Consider the following 20,400-nt stretch of genomic DNA (forward strand, 5'->3'; position numbering starts at 1 on the left):
ACCGCGCCAACATGTGATAAGTTCCTGTATTTCGTTTCTACCAGCCCCTATATATGTGGAAATTCTTAAATGTTTTTTTTATGTAAGAATGTCTGGTCCCAAAGTTAACTAGAAAAGCTGACTAGTTTTACTGCTTAGTGCGTCTTTAAAACCATCCAACTCAAAGTACTGCACATTTTATAAACGTACCTATATAGTCCACCTTTATGTTCAATATACATACGGTTAAATACACATGGACCTTACGTTTTACAAAGAACTATTTGTCCGTGTGCATTCGCCTCTCACACAACAGCTACAATACAAACCACATTTCGATACCAAACACCTCAAAATCAATACGACACACACGTCTACAATATATAGTGATATAAATAACTAAAATTTAGGCAAAGTCACGTCATATGCTGTCTATGTTTACTAGGTTGGGGTAAAATGGCCCATGTTTTTATTCTCTTTTATTTTCCCATTTGGTAGTTAACAAAGAATATTTATAGAATTGTATAACCGCGTCCTCACAACTCTAAAAGAGCTTTGTTAATTTTTTAGAACAAGATTGGGAAGCATGGATATTATGTGCTTACGGTATCCATCTTACCCCATAGTACTACAACCCATATTTTCTGGTCGTGTTTTTAACAATTATCAACGCTATTTATAAAGCATAGCGGGCGCTACGGGTATATTATAATCCTGTAAATATTATTTGTTTGCTACCAAATATAAAGATAAATAACAACGAAAACATACTTCAACCTACTATACGTAGCTGTACGAACAGTATATGCCTCCAACGGTAAAATTCTACTGTCGACCAGATGCCATAAAACCGTTACTCCTGTGTTACAACCCGCTTTCCTATATTTGCGGATCCAAGAAAGCATTTACTCAGCAAACATGCCCCGATATCACTTGAAAGCAAAGACAAATAAACACGCAAAGCATAAGATACAACCTGTGCCACAAAATACGACTCACACGTTATCTAGGTTAATAAATACTTAACGTTTAGGAGAAATTAATGGAAATGTATTAGCGACGCGTTATGTGGTATATGCTTTGGGAACGCCTGGACGCGTTAGACCAGAGCTTCTGAAACTATAACTCAGATAACAAAGCGATTCAATTTATTGCAATCTGGGTTTAAAGTGTTTCGGAACCACGGTAACGCCGTTCCAGCAGGGTCTTGGTTATCATTCTATTTTGTCATCCCGTTTGGTAGTAAACGAAATATTTACAGAACTATATATAACCGCGTCGTCAGACTCGTCGTCACGACTAAAACACAGGCCTATAGAGTAGGAAACGGAATATTATGTGCTAACGGATCTTACCCCATCACAGTACTACTGAAGTTGAGACCTATTCTGTAGTATTTTTCGGCGTACATGACTGTACCACTAAAACGTTGTGCCATGCCTTAAAATGCCTGGATGTTATACCTAGTAACCTCATATCGCTATCCATATTTCGTAAGTTAGAAACATAACCTTATATGTAAGTCTCCAGTTCAATGTATTTGAATCTAAAATTCTTAGTTTTACGTCGCATAGAATGTCCCAAGCACCGCTTCAAAGATTCGCTTAGCTTAGTAGGCCTACAATCAATAGGGATCCTGAAGAGATTAATTTGGGCTTAACATTTATTATGCAGGTATTTTAACAAGACAGATGCGCCGCGTTTTAAAATAAATTAAATTGTGTTCCGTTTTACAATTAATATGTTTTTAACCTTACGTCAATTTTATTTATATTTTTTAATGCAATAACAAAGATAAATTGTGGGTGATTGTGTTCGTATGGCTGACAACTTTGACAACCTAAAGTTAGTGAGACGTTGGGACAACCTATTAGTGACCACTGGGTTAAAACAATTGCTCTTAAGTGTCTTGCCCAAGGACACATACGTCCACAATGGTAGCAGTGTATAACTCGTTATCGTGTGGTTATAATGAGGGCATTTATGTTGTTTACAGCTTATATTCTATTGCGGTTTTATGAAACTTGATTGCGGTTTTATGAAACTCATTCTATTGGCCAACACAACATAATAGCTGTACCGCGTTGTTTGTAACCGCGTTTTCGCGTTCTCTTAACGGCGCGCTGCGATGGCCGAGTGGTTAAGGCGTTGGACTCGAAATCCAATGGGATATTCCCGCGCAGGTTCGAATCCTGCTCGCAGCGGTTATTTTTTAAATTTTGTTTTTGCTTTTTATTATTCATTAGTTTAGTTGATCGTGTTATAGCTGCATTATTAATGATAAAATTTCAGTAAAATACATATTTATTACGTTTACAATTCAAACTTCAAATAAAAAACTTTTAAAATCTAAGAAAATCTACGAAGCTTTCGCTTAGAAAACTATAATTTAAATTTAAACGTATTAATAATAGTCAAATGCTTAATTTCTGTTTAATTTTTATTTGCAGCTTTATTTTACAATTTAAACTTTAAAAAGAGCACGTTTAAAACAAACAAAACGATTAAAGTGTCTGCTTAAAAGTTATTTATAAAATTTAAACTAAAAGGTTATAAGGTTATAAACTTTATAATAAAAGATTAAAAAAATGAAAAATTTAAACGCTGCGAGTAGGGTTCGAACCTACGCGGGAAGATCCCATTAGATTTCAAGTCTAACGCCTTAACCACTCGGCCATCGCAGCTGACGAAAACCCGGAGTCGAAAAGCGCATTATGTTCTGGTATGAGCGTATACCGAGGAATTTAAACTAGTGTGATTTAAATTTATTTCTTTAGTTTATCATAATTTTATAAGCCATATACTTGATTTTATTGTTACGTTCTATTTATTTTAAATGATTTTATATTTTATTGCGCAAATTTTACGTTTTTCCGAACATCTGTTTTAATGAAAAAATGGCGGGAAAATTTAAACTAAAATTGCGCAATATTTTGTATTTTTTAATATTTTTTGTTTATAATAAACATATTAAACATTTTTTGCAATTTAAAACAAGATGAAGGTATGGAAACGACCTTGTGTTTTTTATCGGTGAGGTTTTTTGTAGTTATGAATATTTAGCAGTATATGAAATGTTAACTTGCAACAAATAGTGTAAAATAAGATATATATAATAACATATATTGCCATCATTAGTCTCCTGTTCAAATAACGTTCTATTTTTCTCAGAACAGCATGTGTGCAACTGGGACTGTGTAGAACAAACTAATTTTTCTGAACTGTCTAAATCATGAAATAGGAAAAGTCATTTTTCGGTGAGTATATTTATTATGTACTAATTTACTATAATAATTACAAGAGCAAAAGCTGTTATCCATACAAAATGCATAAGCCATTATTACCCTGCTAATATGCTACATTCTATTGATGTTGCTACCAAGAGAGAAAAGAATGTTACATGCTCTAGAACTTTTAAAATAATTTTTTTAGCTGTATTTTTAATAGAACATCTATTAATATATTTTCCCAATAAACTGTGTTATCTTATCCAATGACACCTTTGTACATGCTTTGTACAACCCAAAAGCACCAAGGGTAAAAATAAGTCCCAAAGACACCATAGTTTCACGTTGCATTCTCACAAATACTGGGTGAACTTCCAAAGTTTGCAATAAACCTCCCCTAGCATTCTTATGGGGGAATGGAGTATCAGGGATTGGCACACCAAGGAATTTACAAAGTGGTTCCCAACCATCACTTACTTTATACACCAATAAGTTCTCTTTGGGTGCTTTCTGTAAAAATATATAAATATGGTGTATGAATACTCTATGTGTGGAAGTGTGTCTAGTGTATAAGAAGACACCTGTGTTATGAATCAACAATGAGCATGAGGTGTATGAATATGTGTATTAAGAAGACCTATTTTTTCATATAATGATTTTGATTACCAGCTCTTTCTATTAGTCTGTACATTAAGCCTTTGTTGCAATATATGTTTACCAACCTGCATTATATAGGAGTTGCTTTGTCTGAATGTTCTTCTACATATCATCTCATTTAAATCAACATTGGTATTAAAACATCTGGAATAATCGAACATGGATCCAAACTCCACCATTGCTGGTAAGTAATACTGTTTGTTTGATATCATATACTGTATGTTTTGTATTAATTAGAAAATAGTTAACATAGTTATCCAACCAACTATTGTAAGAATATCAGATTTGATATGAGATATTGCTCTCATTTATAACATTTATGTCTTTGGCAAGAAGCTAACCAGACATTGCTTTAACTCTAAACCAAGTGGTCACTAATAGGTTATACCACCGTTGGTGTAGGAATAATTGGTTATCTGGCCTAAATCTCATCCCATGCCACTGTGCAGGGCTTTATTCACATAGAAAAAAATATAAATCCGAGCATACTTTGCTATGCTTGGATACCAAGTTTAGTGGTAAAAATCTTAAACATATGTCAATATATAATCATGCACAAATGGTTACTTACTTAAACGTTGTACAAAGGCATCGAACTTTCGACCGGTTGGTGAGAATATCATCATTGCTCTGTACATTTTGCTTCCTTTAATATTATCCACTTGTTGTTTTAAACTTTTCCACCATTTGTCTTCATCGCGCAATGTGAGAACAATCTGTTTTAGCATGGTTATTAACTCTAGAAATTTTGGTTTGGTTGTCGTAACTTTAAGGTTTTTGTGTTGTGAATATAGTTGAACTAATAGAATAAGCATAGGTGTAATCTTGGGGAAAACGGGTAATTTTATGTGTTTTAGGCTGAGCACTCCAGTTTTAACCTTAAAATACGGTTTACAGTTTACCGTGCTGCTATGTGTCTATACAAACAAGCAGAGCCAAAATATATTGCATTCATCACATTAATCCATGAAGTTCCTCTGTTTGACAACCATAACAAAGTGTAATTGTATTTTAACAATGTCACCCCAGCTTTTACCCCGCTGTTAAGGTGTCTATACAAACAAACTGAGCCATATGCATGTTGCATTCACCGCATTAATATCTACATATGGATTCACCTTTACATCTGGGAAAGCTTGTAGTATTTCCTCCCAGTAATAAAAGATAGGCCCATCTACGCATGCATCTACATCCTTGTACATCTCTTTCAAATCATCTATTGTACCTTTCCCATTCCAAAACTTCATCCAATAGTCCCCATGATACCAGAAATGTTCCATGATGTCATACACACCATATCCAAGCATATCAAATGCGGCATGCATTGTCTTTGTGCCTGTTTTAGGCAACCCTACTAAAATTACTTTCATATTGGCTATAGTGTTCTGTTGAATGAATACGAGTTAAGTATTTCTGCATGACAGGCTGTGTAAAGTTCTGCAGCAGTTTTACATGCTTCTGTTAAACTAACTGCACTATATACAGGTTCCCTATTCTATATTGGTGAGGTCTTGAGGTCATAAGGTAGGGGCCAGAGTTGGCCTATTACCCCCCTGTTCTGGATAATTACAGCATGGTCATGTTATCTGTATTGTTTAAATAAATATTAACCCTAGTTTAATTCCTATGATGCACTTCTTTGTACTGCTTTATTATATCAAGGCTTATTATTGCTAAGCAAAAGCTGTAGTTTAATTTCTGTTTATTCATTACATTGTAACTACTGCTCTAATATATTAGGCTTATTATTTGCAATATCTCACAAGTTTTCCTATACTAGCTTAACTTACCAGCAACAAATCTCCCCTCAAGTTATTTGTGTGGTTTGTTGGTTAGGTTTAAGCTTCTAACCGCTAACCACTCTGCCTTAGGCAGTGAGCCTGATTATTGTGTTTGCTTATCACGTTGATGTATATTCTGGTGAAACATTAACTTATGTCGATAGACTATGGACCTGAACTAGGGTCAATATATGCGCCAAGTCTGGGGTGGCATATAAGATTAATCAGTAAACACTTACAACCAATGAGTTGGATTTGTTTCATAGAATTGTATCTAACTATCCCTTCCTCCTTTGTTTTTTAATTGGGCATCTATGCTGATGATACTTTTAAATAGCAACAACAGGAATACTTGTTAATATTTAAAGAAATGTATTAGAGCTAAAGTTACGTTCTGAAGTGCATTATCATTGTAATGTGATAGAGAAGCGATACAAGTGATGCATATATAATCTAATGATACATTATAAAAATAACACAATAACAATAAAAAAGTAATGGTAATCTAAATAAAAGGTTGTATCGGCGTTTGTTCGTCCACGTTAATAGTAAATAAATAAAAAAAACAAAATCATGTCCAAGAAAAGTTAATGATAAATATATAAATAAAAGAACCAATCATAGAAATTAGTATTAGATTTAAAAGTCGGACTTGATCATATGCTCAATGCTATATTCATAGCATAGGTGTAACCGTGTAAGCTACTAACCTACCCATATATAAATTGCCTAAATTTCTAAAAAAATAACTTTATATTTGTTAATTTAAATACGTTCTGATTGATTTTTCAATCCTTTTTCTACAAATTGGGCATTTATTCAATGCTGATGCACATTCAATACATGTGCATAGGTGACCACACGGTATAAATACAATGTCGGCCATCTTGTCTAAACAAACTTTACATTTTCTTTCTTCTTCCAACTCAGCCACCCTTGCCAGCATAGAAGGCGATAAATCTGTTGGGTAATATTTGATTTTTATTTGTGGGGTGTGGACTTTGTGGTAGTTAGTTTTATACTTTGTGTTTATGTGAGATTTTTAAACCTTATAACTATTTTTAATATACAGCCAATGCAAGGACTAATATATTGTATATAGGACTTGGGATTACGCCCGGAGTTTACCCATTACCCCAACATTTAAAATGCACATTCTATTCTATATGGGTGACCGGTGAGGTCCTACAGTGAGGCATGCCATGGGACCTGGGATTTAGACCAAAGTTGACTCATTACCCCAACATTGTATATGCACATTCTATTCTATATGGGTGAGGTCCTACAGAGAGACATGTAATGGGTCCTGGTATTTAGACCAGAGTTCACCCATTACCCCAACATTTAATATGCACATTCTATTCTATATTGGTGAGGTCCTACAGTGAGGCACGCCATGGGACCTGGGATTTAAGCCAGAACTGGGACATCACCCTGAATCCCATCTGTAAAGAAATATACAATAATCCTTTCCTACCTAAGTCACTTATAGACATTGGAGTTTGTGTTTGTGGTTCATCCGCTTCCATTTCATCATCAGATGAATCTGTGCCGTCATTCATTGCATCAATAATGCTAACAACTGATTTGAACATTTTACCATCTTTTTTTAGTTTTCTGAAATTTAAAGTTGAATACAATAATTAGTGTTTGTTTAATGGATCCAAACAGTTCACATTACTTTGAGCAATTCAAGATACGTATGTTTGTATATGAATTTGTTCAAGAGAATGTTTGTTTATGTAAAATGCAATCAAATTTAAACATTTCAAACATTTACATGTTTGTCTAGTATTCACATTCAAACAGCAGCAGTAAAACTTAGCAGCAATAAGTTTCAAGCAATTTACTTCTTGATAACTTTTTCGAGTTCCTTCCTTCCAAACCCCATCTCCAACACTGACTTAGCTTCTTCACTTTCCATGTGTTTCTTGACCTTGGTTTTCATTTCAGCCATCTCTTTCTGCCGGGATTAATATTGATTTAAACTTGTTGTGTTTAAGGTCGTCCTGTTTACAGGCCATCATAGTGAGCCTTCAACCTGGGAGCTTCTAGATTTCCTTACTACCCCAAACCCACCTTTTTGGGTGCCTTTTTTGCACTTAAAACCAGTGTTAAATTTGCCTTAAACTGGAATCTCTAGTGTTACTTTATGGATAATGTCCTTGTCGATGAGCTCTAATTTTCCTAACTACCCCAAACCTAGCTGGGATTTATGCCAGATTTGTTTCTTACCTTATGGTCCATTATTGGTGGTGGTGCCGTACTTTCACTGTTTCTTCTTATGCTTGGTGGAACATCAAATGGACCACGTAATATCGGTCGTGGGAGGTTGGGATATTTTGAAACCATAGCGTGAACAAAGTCTGGTCCTTTGCTACGAATTAGGAATTCACATCTGTGGGAAAAAGTTGTCTTTAATTTTGTGGAAAATTAATTCTAAAATTTCTGTTTTATTGTGGTATATGTCTATAATGTCAGTCCCAGTATTATGGGTCTCACAATTTTCCTGAGATTGCCCTAGACAACTAAAGCAAAGGCACAAGGCAACATTCAAGCCCATACATACCCCACAACATACTACAATGAGGGATCATAAATATATCTAAGTAGGGCTTCAAAAAAGCTGTTGTCTTTTACTTTCATTAACTCACGTTGGAAACCACTTTGCGTGTTCAGTCCATGGTTCATCATTAGGATCCCAGTTCTGTAAACCTCCGTTACAATACCAGCACTTTACACGATCTCGGTCACCTGGATGATTGACACATATATAAGACACAATGCAACAACTTAAACAGTATTTGTTGGTTTGTTATATCAGTATTCTTAAACATTTTTCTTTCAAATACTTTCTGAGCAATGTCTATGATCAGAATGTAAACCCAGCAAAATGGAAGTGTTATGACATCATAGTACTTACCCAAGAAGAAAAATCCCGCTTTTGATATTTGAGCTGGTTTTGCTTGTAATGCTCTTTGCTGCCACCGCTGGTCAAAAGTTGCAAGTCTCATATCTTGGTTCCGCATATGGGGATTCACCGGGTACTGGCATGGGAACATTTCACTCAGTTCCAACTGTGCGTAGAATAAACTTTAGGTGAAAATGGTTAAAAAAGCTACCCACAATTTAAAAGTAACAGACATGGTAACTCGTAAGCTGATACAAGGTGTTTGAAACAGAACAAACGTGTTATAACGAAAATTTTTGTCCGGCCACTCAAGGATAAAGCAAGTTACACTTATTCGTTCGAATATGCATTTTATTCAAATGAGGTGTCTTGTTATGTTTTCCTCACCTTCTCGCTTTCAGTTGGATCAGGAGGTTCCTGGGTTGATGTTCTCGTTGTTTGTGGGTTGGGTTGTGCAGGTGAAGCTACGTTCCTTGTTTCTGTGCCTTGCACCATTCTGTTGGGTTTAATTTATAGGTTTAGTTCGAAACGTGCCTTTATTATCTATTTTCTTTTTTATTATAAAGTTTAAATAGTAGCAATATAAGGGAACAATTATAATTTGGTGGCAATTACTAACTGCTTTTAGTTATTAAGGGTTGGAAATTATTGAACAAATGTCCTGACTTAGCCAACATACTTCTGACACTAGTTATTGGTTATACGATGATGTTCAAAGAATTAAGTTAAAAGCATCGCTGTTAGACCCAACCATAATACAATTTATGTTGAGATAGTGATTTATTTTTCACCTGCAATGAGGGAAGTGTCTCGTGTGTTCAGCTGTAATATTATCCCCATAATTCCAGTTGCGCAACACTCCTCCACATGAGAAACACTGGACTCGATCCAAATTACCGAGGTAAAAAAAGCCGGAACGAGCCAAATCACTTGCGTATACTGTTCGATTCTGCGCAGGCCAGTTCTCATACGTTTTACTGAAAAAAAGAATGAAAGTTATTTTTTCAAAGCAAAAATGTAAGTTAATATTAATTAATTTCCTCTTACAACCAGATTTATATTAGTTCAATGTCGCTGGTGCAATGTGTGTCATTCTATTTGAGCACAAAGGTTAATGGTATTTCGAAATAGTTTGCTGACTAGCCCATAAGCCAATATTAAATTTGACTACTTTTTCATTGGCATTGGACCAAAACCTCTGCTTCATTTTATGTTTTGTAAAGCTCAATACTTATGTTCAATATGTTTAAGTGTTTCCATAAAGGATTATTACTTTCACTCTTAAGAAAGGATTTCAACAGAATGTGAAATGTTTGCGTTTACTCATTTTTACTTGAAATTAAATATCAATAACTTTGTAAATATTCCTCTTTGTTTGCCACCAAATAGGACCAAAAAATGTCCCATTTTACCCCACCCCACTATATTATTACCACCTTACCTTCTGTCACTTTCTTTCCTCAAATCAAGTGATCTTACGAGTTGTTCATGATAGGGCGAAGCTATTGTTGCCAGCTCTATTCTCTGTGTTGTAATAAAGTTTTGTTACTGTTACTACAACAAAGAATGAAAGAGGCATTGAAAACTTCCTACATCCTTGGATCTTGGGTGTTTTTAAAACCATTGACAATGCTTTACATTCACAGAGGGGTGAGATGGTACTTTTAAAATCACTTACAAAGAAGTGTTTTTATATTAGCTGACTTTGTTGTATTAAAGATAAAAATCAACACCCTTGAATTGGTTGCACCACTTTTTAAAGATGCTCATACAAGTCAAGTTGTGTTTGGCCGACACAACCTCGTTGGTTGCACCACTCTTTAGTGCTGTACATATTAAATTGCTTTTAACACTTTATTACTTTTGACAGCTAGTTTTACAAAGTGTTTCCAAACCAACAATCTTGGGTTAATCACTTACAGGTGCTAACATGCATCAAGTTGTATTTGACTGACACATTTTCTGACAGTAAATCTTACCTGATATGATGTTGCACTTTTAACAGGCTCCACATATTTAGCAGTTTGCATTGGTGCATTGTTGCCACTGCCTGTATTAATACATTGGTGTTTATATTCCAAACAGTATTAATATCAATGCATTGGTTTTCCAAACAGTATTAATATCAATGCATTGGTTTTCCAAACAGTGTTAATATCAAATATCAATGCATGGGTTTTCCAAACAGTGTTAATATCAAATATCAATGCATGGGTTTTCCAAACAGTGTTAATATCAATGATGAGATGACGTCATTAAACAGAATACCGAATCCCGTAATTAGATTCGAATACAAAAGGATTCGAAATTCTGTAATGTGCATCCCTAGGTGTATGAACACCCGAGTTATAAAAGTTGTCATTTTACGGCAACGCAAGGATAAAGTAAGTTACATTCATTCATTCATTGTCGTTTCACTGATTCAATGTTTACCCTTACGATTATTGTATTTCAAAGTTTCAAACTGCATACTACAAACCCAGTAACTCACCAATGCTGGTACTTGTTTGGTTGGCATGTGTGGGGTCTGCTGCATGCTGTGGAATAAAGTATTGCTAGTAATGCATGGTACATGCATTAACTATTGAATGATAAAGTATAATTGAACCTTACCTCCATGTATCTTTTGGTTCCATTTTGGAATGGGAAAAAAATGCCTGAAAAAAGTTGTGTTTAATATATGTTTGTGGTTCACTATTAAACCAATTGATATTAGTCCTTTCTATTTCTATTACAGATGGGTTGAGTCATACAGCAAGTCACAGCTTTTTTGCTATTCCGGAGATTTTAGGTTACAGTTAGAGTTAGCTTATTACTCAAGCACTACCAGTACATATCCTTTCATATAAGCCAAGGTTTCTTACAAATTGATCTTTTTTGCAAGAAAATTCCGTGGCATGCCAAGCTGTAGAACTTCACCCAAGTAGAATGGAACCCCCTTTTATACAAGTAACCCAACATAACCCCCACACAGCTCACCTGCTTCTCACACTGTAAGACCTGGCTCATATTCAATGGAATGTGAATATATAATGTTGGGGTGATGAGCTAACTCTATTGGGCTTAAATCTCTTCCATATAGAAAATAATTTTTTTTTCTAACCAAGAGCAACCCCACATAACCCTCACACAACTCACCTGCTATTGGTTGATTCCCACTCCCATTTCCATTCACCAACTCGCAGTTGTTACGATGCCATTTCTTGGATTTTATTTCATCTCCCGAAACCCAGTTCTCAACACAAAGTCCGCAACTGTTGATAAGGCGAGCCAAATGTCATCAATACTTTCGCTATAATCACTTGTATAGTTCTAATAGATACCCCTGCCTTTTATTCAACCAATTTCTTTGCTACAATACTGCAGGAACAAAAACCATTACATTAATGGTTTTTATTGCCGGCAATTTTGAAGGGTTTTTCGGGCCAACAGGTTGCAGGTTAAACAGCCTTGTTTTAATAGTTATCTGGTTCGTATAGCGTTATAAGAAATAAAGTCTAAAAATGGTTGAAAACTTAGCTGATTTTTAATTTACCAGAAGCACTTGACCCTGTCCTTGTAGCCAGTATAATGGAAGCCAGCAGCTGCCAGATGTCGTGGGTTTACTGGAGTATCTTGTGGATATTTCATGAACGTGCTCAGTCTGTAAGATTCCATCGCAGCATCACCCGGTGGAATGTAGAAGCTGCGTTGTCCGGGGGGGTCCCGGGGTCTGTTGTGATGTCATAATTAACATAAACATCATATAGACAAAATACTTACATATATGCAAAGTTAAAATGTGTTGTCGCAAACATAGGGAACCTCATTGATTAATGTGGTGAATGCAATATACTTTGGCCCTGCTTGTTTGTATAAACACCTAACAGCAGGGTAAAAGCTATTGAGGGAACCCCGAGGCACCCCGAACATGCTCGGTGTTGACTCACCTGTCATACACTTGTCCGTCTGCTTCAATATCTGGTACAACGTTTACTTTCATCTGTAAAACATCACCCTGCTGTCATTGGCTGTTGCTGACATGCAAGTTATAAAAGTGTGATGAAGTCTTTCTATCAAAAAGATTCAATGTATTTTATTAGGGTTGCAACCAGAACATCTAGGCGGGACATTGAAACATTGGTTCAAGGGTACACAAAGTACACTTATAGTAATATACCTCCAACAGTGAAGTGAGTAAACTATTTCAAACTTACTGGTGTAAAAGCCCGACATTTCGGACGTTTTCCTTTTAATTCATCATTTGTTTGTGTTTTAGTTTTTAACACAGCGTTACCACTGAGTTCAACACATTCAGCCAAAAATTGTTGACTTTTTGAACCATTTTGATCTGTATGAAAAAACATTTGAAGTTAACGCTGACAGAGATTTTTAACAATTCACTTATTGGTGCCCCAACAGAAAACTAAGTTTCTTAACAAGTTCCCTATAGTTAAAAAATAAACCAATAATTGCCTATACTATATTATTGGGAAAATGGGGCAATTCCGACTTAAATTTTAGGTGGCCTTGTAACTGTAAGTTGTGTGTGTTCGGGTAATGGCCAACTTGGGGCTAAAATGCTAAATTTTAGGTTTTGTGGCGTAACTTGCCATGGGACTGCATATTGAGGAGAACACTCTTACTCTTTAGCATATTCCTGAGAGTCCGTAGCAATTTCCTTCTATTGTTTTCCACCTTAGCTTTACGGCTTCCATTGACTTCTTGTTGCATTGAAGTCAATAAAGTAAAGTTGTCAGGGTTAAGTAGGAAACAACAAAACTTAAAAGGCAAGTTGAACTCGGTTCTTATAGAGCAATATTGCAGAAACTTTGTAAACCCTTCAGTTGTTAGGTTTGTTATCGCAGAGAAAGCGACCAAAGCTGACTTGATTGGAGATAAAGGTAATTCCATCGTCATAATTTCGATGAATGGTTCGTTGCATTGGTTTGACATTTCTTTGCTAACAAGTTCCCTTATGATGTCATAATTAACATTTCCCCATCTTTCACAGGCGGTTTGCAACACAGTGTAATATGATGTAACAACATGCATTATGACGTCACAATCACCATGCACACTACATTCACTCAACAAAACTTTGATTTGGTTTTGAATTTGTTTGAAACTTTTAACTTTTGGATTGTTACTTGAACAAGTGTTTGTTGTGTCATCATCTGCAACAAAGGATCCATTATTGTTAAATAAGGTGTGATTGTTTTAACGTGGTGTTATTACAATTTAAACATGACAGTCTATATATATGATACATTTATTAAATATGATACATTTTTATATATATGATGCATTGTAAAACGAGTTTGTATGGCATAAATAAGGACTGTTACCAGTGTATTGAATTTAACAATAAAATCCGTTTATTCAACTAAGTGGCTATTACTTTATGTTTTGGCAATTTGGACAACTCGTTAGTGACCACTGGGTTGGAGATGGAGTAATTACCGTTAAGTGTCTTACCCAAGAACACATACGCCCACAATGGTAGCAGCGATAAGCCTTGAACCCATTACCTCTGGGTTACAAGCAGGCGCGCTAACCAACTGTGCTACGGCGCCGGTAATATCTACAGACATGGCAGTGACGAGCATTGAACCCGATATGGTCTGGTTTCGAGGAATGTGTTTCACCAGCTGGTGTAATCGCATTAACATATTTTTAGTGTTAGTCAGTAGGTTAAATAGTGTTGCAATTACTTATAAAATAGTTTAACTATGTATAGTGTTGCCACACATTTATTACTTATACAGCAAGTATGTGGCAAACATTGTAATTATATGAGCTTGTCCAAATTTGGTTCCAAAATAATAGTTCATATGGTTGTTTATAACTCTATATCACTTTAATTATTATAACAAAACTTATTTTTATTGTTAGTCACATGTCATGCTTGACTTATAAAGTGCTTACACCCAATGACTCGTGAAATACTTTGTGCTATTTCATCCACCCACACAGTTATTCATAGGTGTTCCACCCATGATCAAAGTTTATACCCAAACATTGCACCACATTTTATTTGCCAATATAACAGATCAAACAAACAAAAAGGTTATGTTAACATAGATGACCCCTTGTGTCAATCAGGCTCAGTGAAACACCAAGTGGCCAACTGTGAAACACCGAGTAGATCTTGTTTGCGAATTCCTTTTGTGGGAAGGGGTAAAATAGCTTATATTTACCTTATCAAACATTCTTTGCAAAAAATATATAAATTAAGCCATATTATGACTAAAATGTAACAAATTCACCGCTTCTAAATCCTGTTTTTGACCTTTTTTGATACGGAAAACAAATTATTTTTTAGACTTCCCAACCTTTAAATTTTAATAAGCCCAAATTTCCCTTCAAATTACAGAAAAACATGCATTTTCCCTGTGTGTGTTGTGTTATTTTGGGCACAAATTGGCGTTCAATTTGTCTTTTACGTAACAATGGATTGGAAAACATGTTATTTTTATGGCTCTGGTGTAAATAGGACCACGTTTGTTTAGATTGGTTTATTCTGTTTAACTTTTAGCCACACTTGGTGGGGAAAGCATTGGCAGTGTTAATTTCTCCAACCCAGTGGTAACTAATGGATTTTGGATATAGCTACAGCCAAGCTTAAATACAAGTATATCAGACATTATCAGTTTACAAATACATGCATAATTACCTTCTGTGCTTCGTTCAATATTGACTTTTCCTTTCAAACAGTTAATCTGGAAAATAATCTTTATGTCTTAAATATATTAACGAATTGTTAATAACCAGCAACACCAGAGGATACAGGTTCGAGGCTTGATGCTGCTATTATTGTGGAATGATGTCACAGGTGCCGTGGCCCAGTGGTTATAGCACACAGAGGTTGTAGGTTCAAGGCTAGTTGCCGCTACCATTGTAGGTCTAAGTGTCCTTGGAAACAACACTTAACAATGATCCCTTTGTGTTGACTGAATTTGACAACTTGTACAAAAAAAAGTAAAAAATCTAAAAAAAACAACTACCCAGAAAAATATATTCGTGGTAACTCGTAAGCGGGCATAAGGTGTTTAAAACAGAATACCCGAGTTATAACTACTGACACTGCACAGCCACTAGGGTATACATAAGTTACATTAATCTTATAATCAATTGCAGTTCTAACTTACCAGGAAACTCTTTATTGTTACATCATGCAGCGGAGTGTTGTTGAACTCAACCAGCTGCTGGTTCTTCCATTTTGTCATTTGTGCTTTTCGCAGACAGCCACACACAATCACACCCAACCACACTCCACACACAGCTTTTAACTACAAAGATTTCTCAATAAAATCTAAATGATAAATTTTTAGTCATTTTTTTCGTAAAAAAAGTGTTACTTTTAATAAAACTATTTACTTAACTCTTTTCTACTGAAGCTACTTGCTGTAAGTAATTACATTTGGTTTGAAATTTAAGCTATATAGTTGCCAGTGGCGACATTGCGTACCCGTACCGAGTATGTTTTTTTTCGGTTAAAAACCGAGGTATTCCCCCTGGTCTTCAAACCGTTGCAACGCTTAACGGGGGAAGTATTGGATTGCGCTAAATAACTAGCATATTTCTAAAAATAACTGAAACAGTAATGTCGTACTTCATATTACAAAAATATTTTCCACACATTGTATAATATGAAATATACAGTGGGGTGGGGGAAGATGGGAGGTGTCCCATTCGTAAGCTGGCACGAGGTGTTAAACCCGTGTTATAATGACTGTCGTTTTCCAGCCACGCGAGGATAAAGTAAGTCACATTCATTTATTCATACTTCTTCAATCTCTTTCGCTGCCAAATAAATTGAGGAGATAACCTATATGGCGAAATAAGAATGTAATTTGTGTTTTACTTCTTCTTCTTCTTAAAATCGGGGTTATTTGCTTTTAATAAAACACTAATCTATTGTGTTGTATGAAATACCTTTCGTTTCGTGTTACAACAACTATAGCATTGTCATGCCTTTTGTTTGGATAGAAAAGTTCCATTCAAGTTTTGACACGATTAATCCAGTGATACTTTCATAGCAACAAGGACATAGTTATACTTCACCTTCCCCGCTTGGAAAACACGGGAAACCCTTATTACGCAACCAGGATGTTCTAAAACGTTTGTTGTGTTGAAATAAGCGAATATTTCTGACAACTACGTAATAACATTTGACATTTAAAAGTATATAGGTATAGAATTTAATGAATAAAAATATGGTTGATTTTTAAAAAGTTTTAGTTTAACCCCCATTTATATTCATTTATAAGTCTATGTTATAAATACCGGATAACTATTTGATAAAAACGTTTACAGTTAAAAAATAATATTTTAGATGTGATTAAAAATGCAAAAGAGGCACTACTGGGGATCGAACCCAGGATCTCCTGTTTACTAGACAGGCGCTTTACCACTAAGCCATAGCGCCGACGAACATTTGGTTCTGAATGTAGTGTCTTGTTCGTATTCGACGTATACGTTTATATGACAAAGTAGAGTAATAGGCGAAATTACGTTTCGGTAAGTAAAGTTATAACAAAAACAGTAATTTATCATATTTTTAAAATAGTTATGCAATGGTTTAAAATCAAACAAAAAAATAATTTCGCGATTTTTCGGGGACAAAATACTTTAGAATTTTTGAACAGCTGGATTTAAAACGTAAGCGGGAGTTACAATTTTAATGTTTGTATTAAGAATTTTGTTTGTTTACATTATTTACAGAAGTTAAATATATGTTTACAGTCGAGTTTCTAAAGCTATTACAGTGTGGGATTAAGCAGTAATAAATTTTGGTTGATTTAGTAATTTAAACTTTTTGTACTTCCGTTTTTCCATAAGCATATTTTAACGATTTGTATTTTTATTCTTATAAACTTAAAACTTTCTTACTCTGACCAAAAAGACCAATTTGTCTATTATTTATATATTCAAAACTAACATAATTTACCTTTAAGATCTAACTGTTTTACCTTAATTGGAATGTTTTAGACCAATATAGGATTCAAGGTCTCTCTATTTTGTCGCTTGTTTATTTGTATATTCAAATTAACAGAATTTACTTTTAAAACTAATTTTTTGTAGTGCAATTGGAATGTGTTAGACAGATTTAAAGTGTTAAGATGATTATTCATTTTAAAACCCTGGTTTCGAGCAACATCAAACGCAAGAAACCATGGAGTAAAGTTGCTTGGGTTGGAAACTTGAAGGAAAGTGTTTGTTTGTTTGATAAAAGTCGGGTTTCGATATTGTATCTTCCTTCGGGGAAAACCAAGAAATCAATTTCATGTCTTCAGCCGTTTAAGAAAGAGATCGTTTGTTTCAATACTTCATCATCTGGTGAGAAATGCAACTTATTTATATAGAAAATTTATATAAAACAAATTTGAAGAAAGCTCAATACTATGAAAAATAATAATTTTTGGTGCAATTTGTTATTATACCATATGCGAAAGCTTTTTGCTATTCATTTATTTGCTTTTTTATCTGAATTACTATATAGTTTTGGATTTTATTGTTGAAGTATCTTTAAGTATGTAATCAATTAACAAACAAGTCAATTCAATAAACCACCTTTACGAACAGGAGAATATATTGTTGCTGTATTAACCAATGGTGAGATCATACGTTGGGAGAAAGATAGCAACCATGTTTTGAGAATCGAATCATCACCGGGTGTTATTGTACAAACTGGCAAAGGTATGCGTTGTGTGAATCATTGTTTGTTGAAACTGTGATAAAGATACTTTATGGGAATCGCTCTGTGTAATGGTGTTGGTGAAATACAAACTGAAAAAGGCAAGATATGTGCGTGATTCATTGTTTAGATGAACGGTGATAAATGTATAGGTATGTTTGGTGGGGCAGTAAGCCTTAAAATCCCCTTTTAAACTTTAAATGAATCACTTTGTGTCAATGTGTGTTGGTGAAATACTGTATGTACAGTGACATGGGGATCATGTGAATTACTATTACTCACATGAACTGACTTATATAGATTTTAAATATTGTCCACACATGTGTGTTGTTTTGCATCACAAGTAATATTGTTTTAACCACAAAAATATTGTTGAAGTTAGTCGTGTTAAATATTGTCAGTTTACAATTATCAAATATGATGTCATTATTTCCTAAACTTGTATGAGCTATCACATAATAAATATTATTGCCCTGTTTCTATATTCGACACAAGGTGATGCATTCATAATAACATTATTACATCACCAACAATATTATTTCCAGATTCATTTAAAATCCACATATACGTCAACTTTATCAAATATGCATCACTATCTTGAAAAAATTACATCACATATATATTGTCTTCTTTTATAGATTCCTCAAAAATCCACATATACATCAACAGCAGCGGTGACAAGGTTTTGTTGGTTATCGGGAACAAAGTAAATGTATGGGATAGGGGCCGATGGGTGGGGGTAGGGTTGGGGCAGTTTGGAAGTTCCCCTCTTACTAAAGAGGTTTCTATTGACGCAAGGTTCTTCAATAACATGGTATGTAGGGATGCACATTACAGAATAATTAGGTATTCTAGGATATCCTAGAATACTTTATTTCGAATCTAGAATTCCGAATCTAGAATTTCGAATCTTTTTATATTTATAGGAAAAAGAAATTTTACCCACAAAAGTCAGTTTATTGACCCTTTCATAGCAGCCTTGTTGGGTCATGAGCTGTAAAATGATCAAAAATTGTACTATTGGGTAGTTTTTGCGTCATGAAACGTATAGCAGGCTATGAAAAGACGTTACGAAACGTTTACCCCCGAAAGTCCCACAAACACAAAAATATTTTTTTTCAAAATTAATAAGTTTCAAAAATTGTTACTGTATTATATGAGATGACGTGTAATGACGTCATTAAACAGAATACCGGATCCCGTAATAAGATTCGAATACAAAAGAATTCGAATCTCATGGATTCGAAATTCTGTAATGTGCATCCCTAATGGTATGTTGTGTACAGGTTTTTTTTGAACACTTTTCCTCAAGTAGTTTTCACTAACATGGTATGCTATGCATATAACTTGTTCTTATGCATGTTATAACCCTAATAGAGCTTTTCTGGCAATTAAACACAGCCAACCACACATCAGCATGGTATGTTATATATGATGATGTTCTCAGAAATGTTATCAGTATTCTATCACAGTAGTATTCTGACTGAGCGTTTATGACAATTCATTTTTAAAAACCCTTGTTGGCATTTAAAGAAGGCGATATATAAAACTACTGGACAATCTAATAATCTGTTTATTGACTATTGCATCATAGGCTATGCAGGTTTGTTTTATTGCATTGTTTATTCATAAAGCCCATTATTACAACAGGACCAAGGTGAATGCTGCTTATGTACATTCGTATTCAACACTGGCAACAAAATGTCAATGTTTTGTTTATTTCTACGTTGGTTGGATCACGCATGTAATGATGTTGGTTTCGTATCTACTGTATCCACACATACGTTCCCACTGCAACATATTCACCCACAATGTAAACCTATAAGGTAAGTTGTGTTTACATTGAATGTTCCAAGGTAGCATCCAACCTTGGCTGAGCTGTCAGCGATAGATCTACTATTCATTTTATAACGGCTGTCGTTTTCCGGCCACCCGAGGATAAACTAAGTTACATTCATTCATTGTAATAGGAACCCCTGACACCGTTGGCCATGCAGTAGCACCCTGTGTGTTTTGTTGATATGCCATATCTGACGTAAACCTTTGGTATCATGGTTTGCCACACTGTAGGACCTCACTTTCATAGAATAGAATGTGTATGGACTATAGTTAACTCTTCTGGTAAAAGATATTTATTATATTACACCGATGTACCGCCTGCCATCA

General features: G+C 34.8%; 3 protein-coding genes and 3 non-coding genes across 8 annotated transcripts in view; 2 read left to right on the forward strand and 4 right to left on the reverse strand.

Annotated features, from left to right (window-relative positions):
• The first annotated feature begins 2,101 nt into the window (after positions 1–2,101).
• On the forward strand, positions 2,102–2,183 carry trnas-cga. Its single transcript has one exon. It is a non-coding gene; the product is annotated as a tRNA-Ser (tRNA).
• Positions 2,184–2,581: 398 nt separating this feature from the next.
• On the reverse strand, positions 2,582–2,663 carry trnas-uga. The gene has a single exon. It is a non-coding gene; the product is annotated as a tRNA-Ser (tRNA).
• Positions 2,664–3,243: 580 nt separating this feature from the next.
• LOC100184414 lies at positions 3,244–5,327 on the reverse strand. Its single transcript, XM_002122419.5, has 4 exons — positions 4,982–5,327; positions 4,435–4,579; positions 3,929–4,044; positions 3,244–3,716 (listed from the first exon to the last, which is right to left on the reverse strand). The coding sequence occupies exons 1-4, from the start codon at positions 5,231–5,233 to the stop codon at positions 3,435–3,437; spliced, it is 795 nt and encodes a 264-aa protein (XP_002122455.2). The 5' UTR covers positions 5,234–5,327; the 3' UTR covers positions 3,244–3,434.
• LOC100176591 overlaps positions 3,966–20,400 on the forward strand; it is a 28,955-nt gene continuing 12,520 nt past the window's right edge. For all 3 annotated transcript variants that reach the window (XM_018814248.2, XM_026837016.1, XM_026837017.1), the window contains exons 1-5: positions 3,966–4,047; positions 17,622–17,876; positions 18,123–18,236; positions 18,873–19,048; positions 19,885–20,060. In XM_018814248.2, coding sequence (XP_018669793.1) covers positions 17,660–17,876; positions 18,123–18,236; positions 18,873–19,048; positions 19,885–20,060 — 683 coding nt within the window. In that variant the 5' untranslated portion in view covers positions 3,966–4,047; positions 17,622–17,659. The remainder of the gene's footprint in view (positions 4,048–17,621; positions 17,877–18,122; positions 18,237–18,872; positions 19,049–19,884; positions 20,061–20,400) is intronic.
• On the reverse strand, positions 5,994–15,873 carry LOC100186811 (baculoviral IAP repeat-containing protein 3-like). Its single transcript, XM_018814387.2, has 19 exons — positions 15,686–15,873; positions 15,211–15,256; positions 13,181–13,711; positions 12,752–12,885; positions 12,485–12,537; positions 12,091–12,267; positions 11,694–11,809; positions 11,169–11,212; positions 11,047–11,092; positions 10,535–10,605; positions 9,997–10,079; positions 9,347–9,532; positions 8,943–9,051; positions 8,568–8,721; positions 8,299–8,398; positions 7,880–8,042; positions 7,495–7,607; positions 7,122–7,261; positions 5,994–6,604 (listed from the first exon to the last, which is right to left on the reverse strand). The coding sequence occupies exons 1-19, from the start codon at positions 15,761–15,763 to the stop codon at positions 6,405–6,407; spliced, it is 2,544 nt and encodes an 847-aa protein (XP_018669932.1). The 5' UTR covers positions 15,764–15,873; the 3' UTR covers positions 5,994–6,404.
• trnat-agu lies at positions 16,894–16,965 on the reverse strand. Its single transcript has one exon. It is a non-coding gene; the product is annotated as a tRNA-Thr (tRNA).

Source organism: Ciona intestinalis, chromosome 12, assembly GCF_000224145.3.
Source record: "Ciona intestinalis chromosome 12, KH, whole genome shotgun sequence".
Classification (NCBI taxonomy): domain Eukaryota; kingdom Metazoa; phylum Chordata; class Ascidiacea; order Phlebobranchia; family Cionidae; genus Ciona; species Ciona intestinalis.

Bases quoted from the DNA above. Each gene is read 5' to 3' on its own strand.
- LOC100186811 (XM_018814387.2), bottom strand. From the start codon at position 15,763: ATGACAAAATGGAAGAACCAGCAGCTGGTTGAGTTCAACAACACTCCG. The intron at 10,080-10,534 runs GTAAGATTTACT...ATTACAACACAG, and splicing joins AAAGTGCAACATCATATCAG to AGAATAGAGCTGGCAACAAT. The intron at 7,262-7,494 runs GTAAATTGCTTG...TTTAAATTTCAG, and splicing joins CTCGAAAAAGTTATCAAGAA to AAAACTAAAAAAAGATGGTA.
- LOC100184414 (XM_002122419.5), bottom strand. From the start codon at position 5,233: ATGAAAGTAATTTTAGTAGGGTTGCCTAAAACAGGCACAAAGACAATG. The intron at 4,045-4,434 runs GTAAGTAACCAT...ATTACTTACCAG, and splicing joins TGCCTTTGTACAACGTTTAA to CAATGGTGGAGTTTGGATCC. The intron at 3,717-3,928 runs GTTGGTAAACAT...ATATTTTTACAG, and splicing joins GCAACTCCTATATAATGCAG to AAAGCACCCAAAGAGAACTT.